General features: G+C 41.4%; 1 protein-coding gene across 2 annotated transcripts in view; it reads right to left on the bottom strand.

The window, feature by feature from the left end:
* The window catches only part of kdr (kinase insert domain receptor (a type III receptor tyrosine kinase)), a 62422-nt gene that overhangs the window by 15260 nt on the left and 31391 nt on the right, over window positions 1-15771 (bottom strand). For both annotated transcript variants that reach the window (XM_034180499.1, XM_034180500.1), the window contains exons 16-20: window positions 7895-8001; window positions 4493-4628; window positions 2550-2654; window positions 2367-2480; window positions 2020-2108 (exon numbers count right to left, since the gene is read on the bottom strand). In XM_034180499.1, coding sequence (XP_034036390.1) covers window positions 2020-2108; window positions 2367-2480; window positions 2550-2654; window positions 4493-4628; window positions 7895-8001 — 551 coding nt within the window. The remainder of the gene's footprint in view (window positions 1-2019; window positions 2109-2366; window positions 2481-2549; window positions 2655-4492; window positions 4629-7894; window positions 8002-15771) is intronic.

Genomic DNA, 15771 nt, shown 5'->3' with positions numbered 1-15771 from the left:
TTTTTGCTCTGTATGCACGACTCTGCATTTAATCATTAGTGATCGATCTCTGCTCCCCTCCACAGCATGTCTTTTTCCTGGTTCTCTCCCTCAGCCCCAACCAGTCCCAGCAGAAGACTGCCCCTCCCTGAACCTGGTTCTGCTGGAGGTTTCTTCCTGTTAAAAGGGAGTTTTTCCTTCCCACTGTAGCCAAGTGCTTGCTCACAGGGGGTCGTTTGACCGTTGGGGTTTTTTACGTAATTATTGTATGGCCTTGCCTTACAATATAAAGCGCCTTGGGGCAATTGTTTGTTGTGATTTGGCGCTATATAAAAAAATTGATTGATTGATTGATTGATTGATTGATTAAAATACCGTGAGTCACTTTTGTGTGGATTAAAGTCACTAACTGGAACTCTTGTCTTGTTGTAGTCAAGAAATGAGAATCATCCTCCGTTCTGTTGTCACAGCTTCAAACGCTGCGTGGCTCTCTGCCGAGACAGAGTCCGCTCAGAATTAATAACTTCAAAATGAATTGGCGCTTTAAATAAAATGACACCTCTTTCCAAACATTGTAATACAGACAAGAAACTACAATTGACTAAAACCTTTTTTTCCTCCCAAAATGAAACCTGCTGTATTTCTTGAAGTGAAGCACAGCAGCTGCAAGAGCTCAGCTCAGATGTATGGAAAGACATTCATGCCAATAATGTCTGAAAGGAAATGCTTTTGACAAAAACTGCAGATTTTGTTTATTCCTATTTATGTCCAGAGATCAAGGATCCACCATGTAAAGTTTATTATGTACAAAGTTTAAGGATCCAGTGACCAATTTCATATTTATTTAAGACTCAATAAAATGTTCAATTTCAATTCAATTTCAATTTAATCAGCTAAAAAGTGCCAAATCACAACAAAATGTAAATATACTAAAACAAATACATCACAATTGTACACATATCACAATTGTGATATGTGTACAATTGTGCCTTTTAAATTTGCAAAATAGCAAGTCCTGTCCTTTTAGGTGTTTGGGATTTGATTTAGCTTGTGTATTTTGGGAGTTTGAAACCTTTGCATTAACATATAGCACTTGACAGACTGCTGTTCCAGGAGCAAAAAGGCTGCCACCTCCTCAAACACAGAATTAAAAAAATAATAAGAATAATAATTAATTGTAAACATGAAGCATGGTTTCTTTAGTAATAAATGTCTTGATGTGTAACACATGGATCAAAGTACATTTTAGTGCAAATCATGATCATTTCTGTCATTGATGTGTCACAATGTGTCACAGAAATAAACACACTCACAGGTCGGAGTGGGACAATGCAAAGCTGTCTGTGAGCGTGATACAGACACGTCTACTGCTGGTGATATATACAAGAGACAACTGTGTGCACACAGCTGTCTGTGTGCACACAGTTGTCTATTTTGCATACTAGAGGCAGAACGCAGCATAATTATTAATTAGTTTGCTTAAATGATGGAACTGAGATAGAAGAAAAATGTCTGAAATAGTTTTTTTTTTCCGGCGCATGAACACGCTCAGTTCTGTGGTAGAGTTTATGCATACTTGCAAGTGTCTGATTTAATTTCCTTTTGTGCAAAAGTCATGTTACCACTCACTATAAACTGTCTCAGCAAATCATTCACAAAAATGTCCCTATGCCAACCTGCAAACGATGAGATTGCCCACGATATTTAGAATTCGTTATGTGGGATCTTAGTAAATCAGGCTCTTAGAGTTTTGTTTTTGCTGCCATTAAAACTAGGTATATTGGCTTTGTTGGAGGTGGGGTTTTTTTTATGTATTTATTGCATTTTGCTGGTTTTAACTCATTTTATTTTGTTAATAAATCTTTCCATTCTTTTGGATTAACCTCTTTGTATTTCACATGGGTCCAGTTAAACCTGGTTACATATGCATAAGAAGTAATATTGCTGTACTTGTGATGTAGCACAATATAATCCTTGTGAAATGTGCATCACTGTGTAGTGGTGGTGGAGACGTGTGCGGTGGAACCATGTGTCACTCACCTTGAAGGGACTGTACTCTCCACGTTTGCTCTTCAGGTAGCTGGAGAGGTTTCCATATTTACAGTACTCTACAATCACCATGAGCGACCCTGAGGGGAACAGCAAAGAGGTTAAGGAACATGACTGAATGACTGAACCCATCTAAAGGATAATTTAACGACAACTACTGAACAAAATCGATACCGACATCAAGTGGACATATTGTACTTTGTGTTTGAATGGAATGTGAAATCAGGTCTCTGAACAAACTGTTAAATTCCATAAAAGCTCTCACAGGAACACTGTGCTCAGGACACAAAATGATGATGATGATGATGATGATGATGATGATTGGTACAATGACTCACCACCAGGTTTAGTGCATGCGCCCAGCAGGTTGACGACATTGAGATGATGACCAATGTGGATGAGAATTTTCAGCTCTGACATCAGGGCGCGGTATTCACTGGACGTTGCTCCCTCTGCAACAGAAACATCAATTTAACTCTGTGTTGAAGTGTCCGTTCACAGTAAGAGGACAGCATACTGACCTTTAAGCATCTTGACTGCAACAGTTGTGCACGTGGTGGCTTTCTCAATTCCGAAGGCAGCTGCTTCTACCACCTGACCAAAGGCTCCTCGCCCCAGTGGCTCACCTTGAATGTAGAACAAGAAACAAATATGGACAGTTTATTTCTGTGGCCCTGGTTCCTCAACTAGGGTACAACACCCTGCCAAAAGGGCCACCAAAGATCACAGGGAGGTGTGAGTTTGTCCTGTCCAAGGTTATCACAATTAGATGTGCACAGGTTAAGTAAAGTCATAGTAAGAAACAGTGAAGGAGTTCAAGTACCTCGGGGTCTTGTTCACGAGTGATGGGACAATGGAGCATGAGATTGGCTGGAGAATTGGCGCAGCAGGGGTGGTGTTGCATTTGCTCTACCGTACTATTGTGACGAAAAGGGAGCTGAGCCAAAAGGCAAAGCTCTTGATCTACTGGTCAATCTTTGTTCCTACTCTCACCTATGGTCATGAGGGTTGGGTCATGACCAAAAGAACTAGATCATGGGTACAAGCCATTAGGAGAGTGGCTGATGTCTCCCTTAGAGGTAGGGTGAGAAGCTCAGTCATCCGTGAGGAGCTCGGAAAAGAGCCACTGCTTCTTCGCGTTGAAAGGAGCCAGCTGAGGTGGGTCGGGCATCTGGTAAGGATCCCTCCTGGGAGCCTCCCTACGGAGGTGTTCCAGGCACGTCCATCTGAGAGGAGACCCCGGGGAAGACCCAGGACTAGGTGGAGTGATTATATCTCCATACTGGACTGGGAACGCCTCGGGATCCCCCAGTCAGAGGTGGTTGATGTGGCCTGGCAAAGGGAAGCCTGGAGTTCCCTGCTGGAGCTGTTACCCCTGCAACACGATCCCGGATAAGCGGTTGAAGACTTAATAGCCAATCAAATCTAATTATAAAGAAACTGGGGAACTAAAGTCAATAAGTGGAAAAAAGCACCTTATTCTTTGGGGGTTTGTGTGCATGCAGGCTGGTGGGTCTCATCTTATTTTATAATCCCAATTATGGAAAGTTGGGATGAAATTTGCAATGCAATTTTTTTTTAAATCTGTGATTGTTAAATTTACTTGGACTTCTGTTTTATTGTAGACCGTATGAACCCAAGATATTTCATGTTATTTCTGGTCAGCTTCATTCCATTTGGTAATACACATCCATTCCTGCATTTGTGGTCTGCAAGACATTCCAAAAAAAAAAAATGGAGATGGGGCAGTTAAGGGCCAGTAATGAGGTAAAAAAAATCATGATTTGATCTGAAAGCAGGACCCACAGAACACTGAGTCTTTCAGGAGCAAAGACAACTTTCCACATGATCAGATTTGCAGTGATTTTCCCCTTTAGTTCATCTGAAAAGTAGGAAGTTAACAAGGCTATTGTGAAAGCATTCATTTTCCCCTGAGCAACAGTGTGTGTGTGGAACCAGCCGAGTGGTTGTCAATAAACATTCCTTCATCACGTGAAAAGGAAATGTTTGGAAAAAACAGAAAATAAATTCAAGTCTCAGCCATTCCAGCAGTCACTGGGCGAGAGGCGTAATGGACAGGCCACCAGTCTATCACAGGGCCATATATTGACAGACAAACACATTCACACTCTCACACACACCTACGGTCAATTTAAAGTTTCCAGTTCATCTAAATTGCATGTCTTTGGAAGGGGAACGAAGCCGGAGCACCTGGAGGGAACCCACACAAACACAGGGAGAACATGTAAACTCCATGCAGAAAGGAGCAGGTGGGAAGTGATTCTGGGACCTTCTGTGAGGCAACTAAATACTTATGGATGTTACTGTATTGTGGTTTGTTCTAGTCAATGATGGATGCCTAGGAATAAATCAATACACCTTCCATGTTTCTATTGCAAGGGCAAATGTCACGTTGATCTACTATTCAGTGTGGTTGTCAAACTGAACAAGATAGATGTCTCACCAAGCTTCAGCCTCTCTCGAGGGAATTCCCACTTGTTGGCATCATATGTAAGCCTTTCACACTGCTCGTCCATGGGCATGTCCTCTGAGTCCAGGATCATGGACAGGTAACCCGTCTTCAGATCACCACCATTTGGCTGTAACAGTGATATAAGGGGACAATGTCATATGTGAAATAATGACTATCTGGGCTGTCTCATTGTTCATGTCTCCTGAGAATAAAACTGTACACAAGTGGTGGGTCTCTCCAGTAAAAGGGGCCCTTTTAGTGCAGCAGATAACTGAAACAGTCCTAATGGTGATACAAGCATCAAATATTCCTCAGACATTACTCTTTTGAACTAACTGATTAAGCCACCTGAATTTTCAATAGGCAGCCAGGTAGGGGTCTATTGAAGAATTACACAGGGGTCTAACTTAAAAGATGATCTAATCATATTGAAAACTATATCACATTATTTGCTTAATCATAATGATTCCAAAAAGGTATAGTTTGGACTATCTGTGAAGGAATGTTATGGAGTTATGGGGTAAAAACAGCAAGAATGGTGACAAAGGTCAGTATCAGTTTAAACAGGGGTCAAAAGTTAAAGTTTCCCCAATTTTGGTAAAAAGTGATGCAAATTATTGGTTGAGTTAATAGGATTAATAAATGCAATAGTTTTGGCAGTGCTGAATGCTTTGTCTCCAAAGTAACAGTCAAACAAGCTCAACGTCCATTGGATCCTGACATGTGACATATGTCAGCCCGTAACATGATAACTAAGCATGACACATGGTCCAAACTATTCCTTTTTGAAACTCTGTTAACTCAATTAATAATTTGCATCACTTTCTACCAAAATTGGGGCAACTTTAACTTTTGACCCTTGTAAACCTGTACTGACTTTTCTTTCTTTATTTATTGTTTATTTGATGAGGACAATGCACATTAATGAACACTTTGTACATTTTCATGCCATAGTGTAAATATGCCACATTTAGCTAAAAGCTACTTTCCATCTGTAGTCCTCAGACACACAACAACAAAAAATAATTACAATAAATAAATAAATACAAAACATGAGATTATGTACAATACATCTCACCTGTGTTGACAGGTTTGATTGTTTTTGAGCTATTTTTTAAGCTCATTTTTAAAAGCACTCAGGGTGGGACTGTCTCGTATAGTTGTTGGAAGGCTGTTCCAGTTTGTACAACGCTTCACGGAAATGGTGTTTTGTCCTGTGGCAGTTCGTCCGAAGGGCACCTCACAGTCCCCTCTAGAAGCAGACCGAGTCCTGAGGTTAGAATCTCTATGTCTAATAAATTCCTCCAGAGGAGAAGGGGCTAGGCCATGGAGAGTTTTGTAAATGACACAAAACCATTCACCATTCTTGCTGTTCTTACCCCATTACTCCATAACATTCAGTCATAGATATAGTCCAAATTATACCTTTTTGGAATTGTTATGATCAAGCGACTAATGTGATATACAGTGAGGAAAATAAGTATTTGAACACCCTGCAATTTTGCAAGTTCTCCCACTTAGAAATCATGGAGGGGTCTGAAATTTTCATCTTAGGTGCATGTCCACTGTGAGAGACATAATCTAAAAAAAAAAAAAAAAAATCCAGAAATCACAATGTATGATTTTTTTAAATAATTTATTTGTATGTTACTGCTGCAAATAAGTATTTGAACACCTGTGAAAATCAATGTTAATATTTGGTACAGTAGCCTTTGTTTGCAATTACAGAGGTCAAACGTTTCCTGTAGTTTTTCACCAGGTTTGCACACACTGCAGCAGGGATTTTGGCCCATTCCTCCACACAGATCTTCTCTAGATCAGCCAGGTTACTGGACTGTCCCTGAGAAACACGGAGTTTGAGCTCCCTCCAAAGATTTTCTATTGGGTTTAGGTCTGGAGACTGGCGAGGCCACTCCAGAACCTTGATATGCTTCTTACGGAGCCACTCCTTGGTTATCCTGGCTGTGTGCTTCGGGTCATTGTCATGTTGGAAGGTTGTTCCCCAAAATATCGCAATACATGACCTTGGTCATCCTCTCCTTAATACAGTGAGTAGTCGTCCTGTCCCTTGTGCAGCAAAACACCTCCAAAGCATGATGCTTCCACCCCCATGCTTCACAGTAGGGACAGTGTTTTTGGGATGGTACTCAGCATTCTTCTTCCTCTAAACACAGCGAGTGGAATTAAGACCAGAAAGTTCTATTTTGGTCTCATCTGACTACATAACTTTCTCCCATGACTCCTCTGGATCATCCAAATGGTCATGGGCAAACTTAAGACGGGCCTGGATGTGTGCTGATTTAAGCAGGGGAACCTTCCGTGCCATGCATGAGTTTAACCCATGACGTCTTAGTGTATTACCCACAGTAACCTTGGAAACAGTGGTGCCAGCTCTCTTCAGGTCACTGACCGGCTCCTCCAGTGCAGTTCTGGGCTGATTCCTCACCTTTCGTAGGATCACTGATACGCCACGAGGTGGGATCTTGCATGGAGCCCCAGTCCGAGGGAGATTGACAGTCATGTTTAGCTTCTTCCATTTTCTAATAATTGCTCCAACAGTTGATCTTTTTTCACCAGGCTGCTTGGCAATTGCCCCGTAGCCCTTTCCAGCCTTGTGGAGGTCTACAATTTTGTCTCTGGTGTCAGCTCTTTGGTCTTAGCCATGTTAGTAATTGGAGTCTTATTGATTGTGTGGGGTGGACAGGTGTCTTTATGCAGCTAACGACCTCAAATAGGTGCTTCTAATTTGGAATAATAAGTGGAGGTGGACTTTTTAGAGGCGGACTAACAGGTCTTTGAGGGCCAGAATTTTTGCTGATTGGCAGGTGTTGAAATACTTATTTGCAGCAGTAACATGCAAATAAATTATTTTAAAAAATCATGTCTCTTACAGTGGACATGCACCTAAGATGAAAATGTCAGACCCATCCATGATTTCTAAGTGGGAGAACTTCCAAAATTGCAGGGTGTTCAAATACTTATTTTCCTCACTGTAGTTTTCAATATGATTAGAGCATCTTTTAATTTTGACCCTTGTGTAATTCTTCAATTGACCCTTACCTGGCAGCCTATTGAAAATTCAGGTGGCTAATCAGTTATTTCAAAAGAGTAATGCCTAAGGAGTTATTTGTGCCAAATTTGTTGCTTGTATCACCATTTGCATCTATATTTTCTCTTATCTGCTGCACTATTTCATTGTTGAGGGTGAATGTGACTGAGGGGAGCAAAACTGGCTCTGCTCTTCCTGGACACAAATGGGGGAGCTTCCGTGAGCCAGACTAATCATCTCTGATCAGTCATACACTACCACACAATGACTATGTGATACTCTTATTTAAAAAAAAAAATCACTACCAGAAAAGTTTGTCAAAGGGAGAACGGTGATGTTCTTACTCTCTTTCTTCCACGGATGACAAAGACGATCAGCAACCAAAAAAACATGGCAATGACCACCGACCCAATTGGAACTATCAGCTCCACATTAGTCTTCTCCTCGGCACCTGGAACAAGCACAGAAATGAAATTCAATCAAACTCAGTCAAGGAAAACACGCTAAAGGTATCAGACAGCAGAATTTCTTTTTTTTTAGTTTATTTTTATTTATATAGCGCCAAATCACAACAAAGTTGCCTCAAGGCGCTTCACACAAGTAAGGTCTAACCTTATCAACCCCTTAGAGCAAGCAAAAAGACGACAGTGGTAAGGAAAAACTCCCTCTGTTGATTTGGGGGTGACCCTCTGCTTGGCCCATGCTTCCGATACAATTGACAAAACAATTTACAAAACAAATGTACAGGAAATTTTGCTGGTGCACAGACAGGAGGGTTGCAAAGTAGACACCACACCCATCTCTGGATAGAGCTGCACCTCAAACAGAGAAAAAAAAACAGAATCAGGCATCAGAAAAACAACAAATACAGTATAATTTGTCATCAAGCAACAAGAAAAACAAAAGAAATACTGAGGTGATTGCCGGCTACTAGCCCTAAGATTCACTAAAAGACCCAGACTTTAGATAAAGTTGAGACCGTGGCCTGCTCCATTTCCTAATAAAATTAATTTAAAAGGGTAAAAAGCACAGTAACATACTATGCCAGTATGCTAGCCATAAGAAAGGGAAAATAAGTGCGTCTTAAGTCTGGACTTGAAAGTCTGTACAGAATCTGACTGTTTTATTGATGTAGGGAGATCATTCCACGGAACAGGGGCACGAAAAGAGAAAGCTGACCCGCAGACTTTTTATTCACCCTAGGGACACAAAGTAGCCCTGCACCCTGAGAACGCAGAGCCCGGGCCGGTACGTAAGGTTTAAATAGGTCAGCTAGGTAGGGAGGTGCCAGTCCGTGAACAATTTTATAGGTTAGTAGCAGAACTTTAAAATCTGATCTCACAGGGACTGCAGATGTCTTTAAGCAACATTCTTAATTGTACGTAACTTCAGTTTGTTATTGTCTTTGTTGCACACAGCTGTGTACGTATGTTTGTGCCTGCGTACATGCACTCGTGTGTGGGAGTAGGGGATGGCACTGCTGGAATGTCAACTTTTAACAAACTGATAGTCATAACAAAACAGACATCAACAAGAACCAAGAACAGACAGTCAAAGAGTGCAACACCACGTTTGACACCTACTCATACAAAAGAAATGTTTGCAATTCAGTCATACCAAAATAAGTGGTTATTTGTGGTTATCTGAATGAATGAATGAATATACCTGGTGCAGGAAAGAATTCAGAAATCTGCATATATGCAAGCATAAGCGGATGGTGCAGCACAGCCCCTGATGAATTCTTGTGTGCTTTCAGGTATTCAGCTATCTGGAATCTGGGAATGTATAAATCTTTGATCTTCTTCTGTGGTATTGACGTGTGGTTAGTTCTGTCCAAATTTGAACCACTTTGACCTCGGGTAATCATCAACCATGTTTAATCCATATTGGTTGATGATTGTTTGATTTGAGCAGTTCTGACCTTCAGTTTGACCTTTCAAGGTTATCCAACATCACAGGTCATGTGACCGATACTAGTAAGTCCATTCAGCTGCTCCCTTATTTGCACTCGGGGTCGCCACTGCAAATCCAAGATGGATCTACATGTAGAATTGACACAAGTTTTATGCCAGATACACTTCCTGACGCAACACCACAGTGCATGGAGAAATGAACCAGGAACCTTCTGCACTGAAACAAAGTGCAATAACCACTTGGCCACCACCCCTGCTGCTCCCTAATATCGGTATTGGTCCCCAAAAAATCCACATCAGTAGAGCTCAAGTTATAATTCCCCATGAGACAGCCACAGGCACCACTGAGCACTCTGACCTTTGACCCATTCTGTACGGTTTCTGGCCCATGTGGTCCTTCAGTATCTCCTTCCCACAGTAGCTCTACCCACAGATGTTGCAGTGGAACAGCTTCTCATCCATGTGTCTCCTCCTGGGCGTCTTGTACTGCGACAAGTTGGGCAACATCTTGCCACAGATGTTACAGGTGATGACACTGCCGTGGGCCAGCAGCTCTGCAGCAGGGAGCTCATGTGAGTGTTTGCTGATGATGTGGTTCTTCAGATAGCGGTAGCTCTTGCTGCAAATGCACCAAGCTTGTGACATCATATTCAAGAAGACCTGAGGCTGTAATTGCTACCAAAGTATTGAGAAAAGAGTATGAATACTTATGTACATGTGGCTTCTTTCTTTGTTTTTTATTCTTAATAAATTTGCTAAAATTTCACACACAAAAAACAACTTCTTTCATGCTGTCATTATGGGGTGTTGCAAGTAGAATTTTAAGAGGAAAAATGAATTTACTCCATGTTGGAATAAGGCTGTAACATAAGAAAATAAAGGAAGCCCTGTGGATGCTCTCTGGATGCACTGTATACATAAGAAGTACACACTGCAGACCAAAGTCACTTAACCATCAAAATAAGGTAAATATTGGAAGCCCTCAAAGATTATTTTTTAAGCAAATGTTTCCAGTGACCTTGACCTTTGACACCAAAATCACCTTTGACTCCAAATTCAATGGACTGAATCACTAACTTGGACTAATCATATCCTGAAAATTTATATTTGATTAGTCAGCTTGTTTTCCTTTAAAGTGAGGAAGTAAGAACAGACAGACAGAGAGACAAAAGCAGGGCAGAAAACGTGACCTGCAGCCCTCATGGCCTGAGGTGTCAAACATATTGTTGTTGCTCTGAGGACGACCTGTCACATGTCCTGCCTTGTTGTTAATGTAGCTGACTGATAACTGAGACTGCAGTCTGCTGGGGTGGACCCGGTCACGTAGACCCCCAGTACTCGTCGGCACGTTGTTTGTTTACCGCTGTGTTCATGACACAAAAGGGTGGACATGAGAACACAGCCCGCTTTGTCCTGCACTGTCTTCATTGTTTTGGATCTAGAAACTCCCAGACGGATGTGTGTTCAAAATTAAGAAAAACTTCACTTCCTCATGAAAGGATGTGAAGTTATTCTTACTTTCATCTTTAATAAAAAAAAAAAAAAAAAAAATCATGTGTGATGAGAATCGATCCAACCAAGAAGCTATATACACACACAGTGCCTATAAATGGTGCGCTCCTCATCCGGTTTCTCGTGTTACAGAATTCTTTAAAAATACTCACCCATGTCCATTGAGGTTAACTTGAACCAATTATTAAGATCGACAAACTTTACAACATGGCACTGTTAAACCTGTCTGGACTGAGCATTCTCAGAAATTGAATGACCAAGCACAAAGGATTCCAGTGAGGGAAGCCACCAAAACACCAAGAAAACTCTGAAGGCTAATCAGTGGCTGTGACTGGACAGACTGAAAATGCAACATCTTTTGCATGTTGCGTCATTGGTCACAGCTTTGCGGCTGTTGTTAAAAAGCAAAATAAATAATACATTTAATTTCACGACAATTCTTAATATGTTACAGGGTGCTTTAAAACAAAACAAAAAAATAAAACAAGAGCACACCGTTTTTAAAAGGGGTTAATAAAAATGCTTAGGAGAAGACAACAGATCAAATGAAGGTGTTTGTCTCCCACGTGTCTTGTGACAAACTATAGCTGAAATTTTACAGTTTTTTGTTGTTGTTGTTGTTGTTGTTAAAGAAAATCTTTCTCTGTCCCACTCCACTATGAAGGTGAATAACTGCCAATGCAACAGGCAAAAGTTTCACTGTGTACAGTTTGTGTTGTAGTTTCTCTTCTTGTTTTGAAGCCTGTAACTATTACAGAGTTATCTGTGTGTCTTGGTGGCTTCCCTCACTCATCTCCTTCTTGCATGGTCCCACAGTTTTTAGGACAGATTTACCACACTGTATTTCTTAATTATTGATATCATGAAGTTCAAGACACATTCACTGATTTGGAAAGGTAACGTATCCTCCTCTGACTTACCTGAAGTAAACTTCCTGAGAAAGTGGCGACTGAACAGTCATATTCAGCATTACTTTAGTTTTTTAAATTACTTATGGGCTCTGAAAATGGAGGGACTATGTAAACAAATGGCTGTAATTCATAAATGGTTAATGCCGTATTTTTGTTAACCCCCTTGATTTAAAGATGGAAGTCTACAAGAACATTTTGAGTCCACGAGAACATCTTGATGGTGTGTTTTCAACTCTACTGTGGTGTCGCACAGAGGCAAAATTGCAAACAACTGTCACTATCCAAACAGTTACATTGTTGTATATGCCTTAAGACTACATAATTTGTTAATGCTTTTAGATTTTCTAAAAAAAAAAGAAAAAGTGTTCTGCACACTGCACTTGATAGGCCGCATTGGATGGACACGTAACTGAGAAACCAGCTAAATATATGGCGATCAGACGCCTCATGTACAAAGGCTGCATACGCACAAAAACGCGGCATATGTCCTCGTCCACGCTAACGTCCAGATATATCAAAAGCTGGGAAGGTGATGGTTTAGTGGTTAAGCATTGGGCTTCAGACCAGAGGATCCTCAGTTCAAACACCAGCCTGACCGGAAAAACAATAAGGGCCCTTGGGCAAGGTCCTTAGTCTCCGAGTTGCTCCCGGTGTGTAGTCAGCACCTTGTATGGCACCACCATAACATCGGAGTGTGAGTGTGTCTGTGTGAATGGGTCAATGTGAGGCATAATTGTAAAGCACTTTGAGCATCTGATGCAGATGGAAAGGCGTTACATAAATGCAGTCCACTTATTGAAATTTTTACAATTTATTAAAAATAAGAAACAAAGAAATCACATGTACATAAGTATTCACACCCTTTGCTCAATATTTCAATTTATTTTCATTTATATAGTGCTAAATCACAACAAAGTTGCCTCAAGGTGCTTCACACAAGTAACTAACCTTACCAACTCTTAGAACAAGCACACAGGTGACAGTGGTAAGGAAAAATTCCCTCTGATGGTTCGAGGAAGAAACCTCAAGCAGCCCAGACTCAAAGGGTGACCCACTGCTTGGGCCATGCTACCAACACAATTGACAATACAGGAAATTATACGGGAAATTTTGGGAGTCCATGCTGGTGCACAATATGGGAGGCCTGCAGAAGAAAAGAAAACACCCACTCCCATCTCTGGATGGAGCCGCACCTTAAACAGAGAAAAAACAGAATTCGGCGGCAGAAAGACAACAAATACAGTAGAATTTATCAGCATTTAGCAACAAGAAAAACAGAAGAAATAATAAGGTGATCGTCAGCCACTAGCCCTAAGCTTCACGAAAAGACCCAGACTTTAGATAAAGTTGAGGCCACGACCCGCTCTGTTTACTAATAAAATGAATTTAAAAGGGCAAATAGTATAGTAACGTTCTATGCCTTTGTTAATGCACCTTTGGCAGCAATTGCATTCTCAAACCTATCTTTGGGCAGTTTTGTTCATTCCTCTTTGCAGCACTTCTCAAGTTCCATCAGGTTGGATGGGGATCGTCGGTGCACAGCCATTTTCAGATCTTTCCAGAGATGTTCAATCTGATTCAGGTCTGGGCTCTGGCTGGGCCACTCAAGGACATTCACAGAGTTGTCCTGAAGCCACTCCTTTGATATCTTGGCTGTGTGCTTAGGGTCATTGTTCTGCTGAAAGATGAACTGTCAAAAGTTCATCTTTCAGCAGGTCAAAAGTGCTCTGAAGCAGGTTTTCATCCAGGATGTCTCTGTACATTGCTGCATTCATCTTTCCCCCAATCCTGACTAGTCTCCCAGTTCCTCCAAACATGACGCCTGGCTTTCACACCAAAGAGTTCAATCTTTGTCTCATCAGACCAGAGAATTTTGTTTCTCATGGTCTGAGAGTCCTTCAGGTGCCTTTTGGCAAACTCCAGGCAGGCTGTCATGTGCCTTTTACTAAGGAGTGGCTTCCGCTTGCCCACTCTACCATACAGGCCTGATTGGTGGATTTGGGCAGAGATGGTTGTTCTTCTCTAAGGGCCCTGTCCCACTGGGGAGAGGATTAATTGGGCATGAATTGAGTATACAAATTGCGGGCGTTCGTTGTCGTCTGCAACAAAAATGGCCAAAAATGACAAATGTCCCACTATGAATTACAGATATATTAATAATATATAGCGAATATATGATGAACAATCACGGTTATATAACGGATGTAGTAAGGAAACTGATCTGACACACTGAGATTATCACGACAGTATTACAGGTGTATTATGAATGCATCGCACACGTGTTGCGTGTACGGCATCTGCATTGTGGTCATAAAATAAGCGCACTCGGGCCGTCGGCATCACTATTCACACCAACAATACAGCCTCTGGAGCATTTGCTGGACTTGGACAAGTTGATCACAGAGTTAATGTTCATTTTGTCATGCGAGGGTTAACTGTTCATGAGTTTGGGGAGCAGGAGGGGGGAAGCCGCTCAGGGTGTGAGACGGTGTTTTTTTTTTTTTTTTGAGTGAGTTGTGGCTAAACAGCAACTCTTCTTTTTGTTGGTGTTAAATAAAAGTCCTGGATTGCAGCAGCTACATCTTTGCGGATTTACACAGCCGGACCGGCACTGACTGGCAGGTATGTCGCTTTCTGCCACACTTTGGGTTTACGTAATGTGTTTGTTATGCATTCACAGACTGTCCGCAAATCAGCTGCAAAGCAGATGTAATAACAACGCTTTTTTCGTGGCCAATTTATATGCATTCGCTACAACATATTTTAGTTTGTGATGTGGACATGATGGGCATGATATATATCTGTTTTACACATTGTCCCAGTCCGCTGCCAAGCCGCAAATCCGTGTCAGTTGCGGATATCAGCGGTTAACGGCAGATATACAGCGCATAGAGTGAGTATGTATTGTGTATGAATTGAGTATATATGGAGTATGTAAGGCGGATGTCATCCGCATTCAGATTTTTGAACGGCTCAAAAATCCTGGCTGCGGACATGTGTGCCTCTGCGGATGATCACGGGCGTGTTCGGATGACGGCCGACTCATACAGGCATGTTACACGGATATTGCGGATGTTTGGCGAATATGAGCCAATTTTGTGTGCAATCCATACGCAAATCCTCCTAAACGCCAGTGGGACAGGGCCCTAAGATTCTCCTCTATCCACAGAGGGATACTGGAACTCTGGTTTCTTGGTCACCTCCCGGACTAAGGCCCTTCTCGCCATGATCGCTCAGTTTAGACGGGCAGCCAGCTCTAGGAAGAGTCCTGGTGAAGTCAAGCATCTTCCATTTATGGATGTTGGATGCCACTGTGCTCACTGGAGCCTTCAAAGCAGCAGAAATGTTTATGTACCCTGATTGGTGCCACAAGACAATCCTGTCTCAGAGGTCTACAGACAATTCCTTTGACTTCATGCTTGGTCTGTGCTCTAACATGCACTGTCAACTGTGGGACCTTATATGTAGACAGGTTTGTGTCTTTCCAAATCATGTCCAATCAACTGAATTTTCCACAGGTGGACTCCAATTAAACTGTAGAAACATCCCAAGGATGGTCGGTGGAAACAGGAAGCACCTGGGCTCAATTTGAGCTTCGTGGCAAAGACTGTGAATACTCATGTACATGTGATTTGTTAGTTTTTTATTTTTCATAAATTTGCAAAAATCTAAAAAAAAAAAACAAACAAAAAAAAACTCTCACATTATTATGGAGTGTTCTGTGTAGAATTTTGATGAAAAAATTTATTTCATAGATAAAGCGCCTTGGGGCAACTGTTTGTTGTGATTTGGCGCTATATAAAAAAATTGATTGATTGATTGATTGATAATGCTGTAACATAACAAAATGTGGAAAAAGTGAAGTGCTTCTGGCACTGCATACTC

The sequence above is a fragment of the Thalassophryne amazonica genome, chromosome 10 (assembly GCF_902500255.1).
Source record: "Thalassophryne amazonica chromosome 10, fThaAma1.1, whole genome shotgun sequence".
NCBI classification, from domain to species: Eukaryota; Metazoa; Chordata; class Actinopteri; order Batrachoidiformes; family Batrachoididae; genus Thalassophryne; species Thalassophryne amazonica.
The sequence above is the reverse complement of the archived record's forward strand: the minus strand, read 5'-3'. Positions and strand labels throughout refer to the sequence as shown.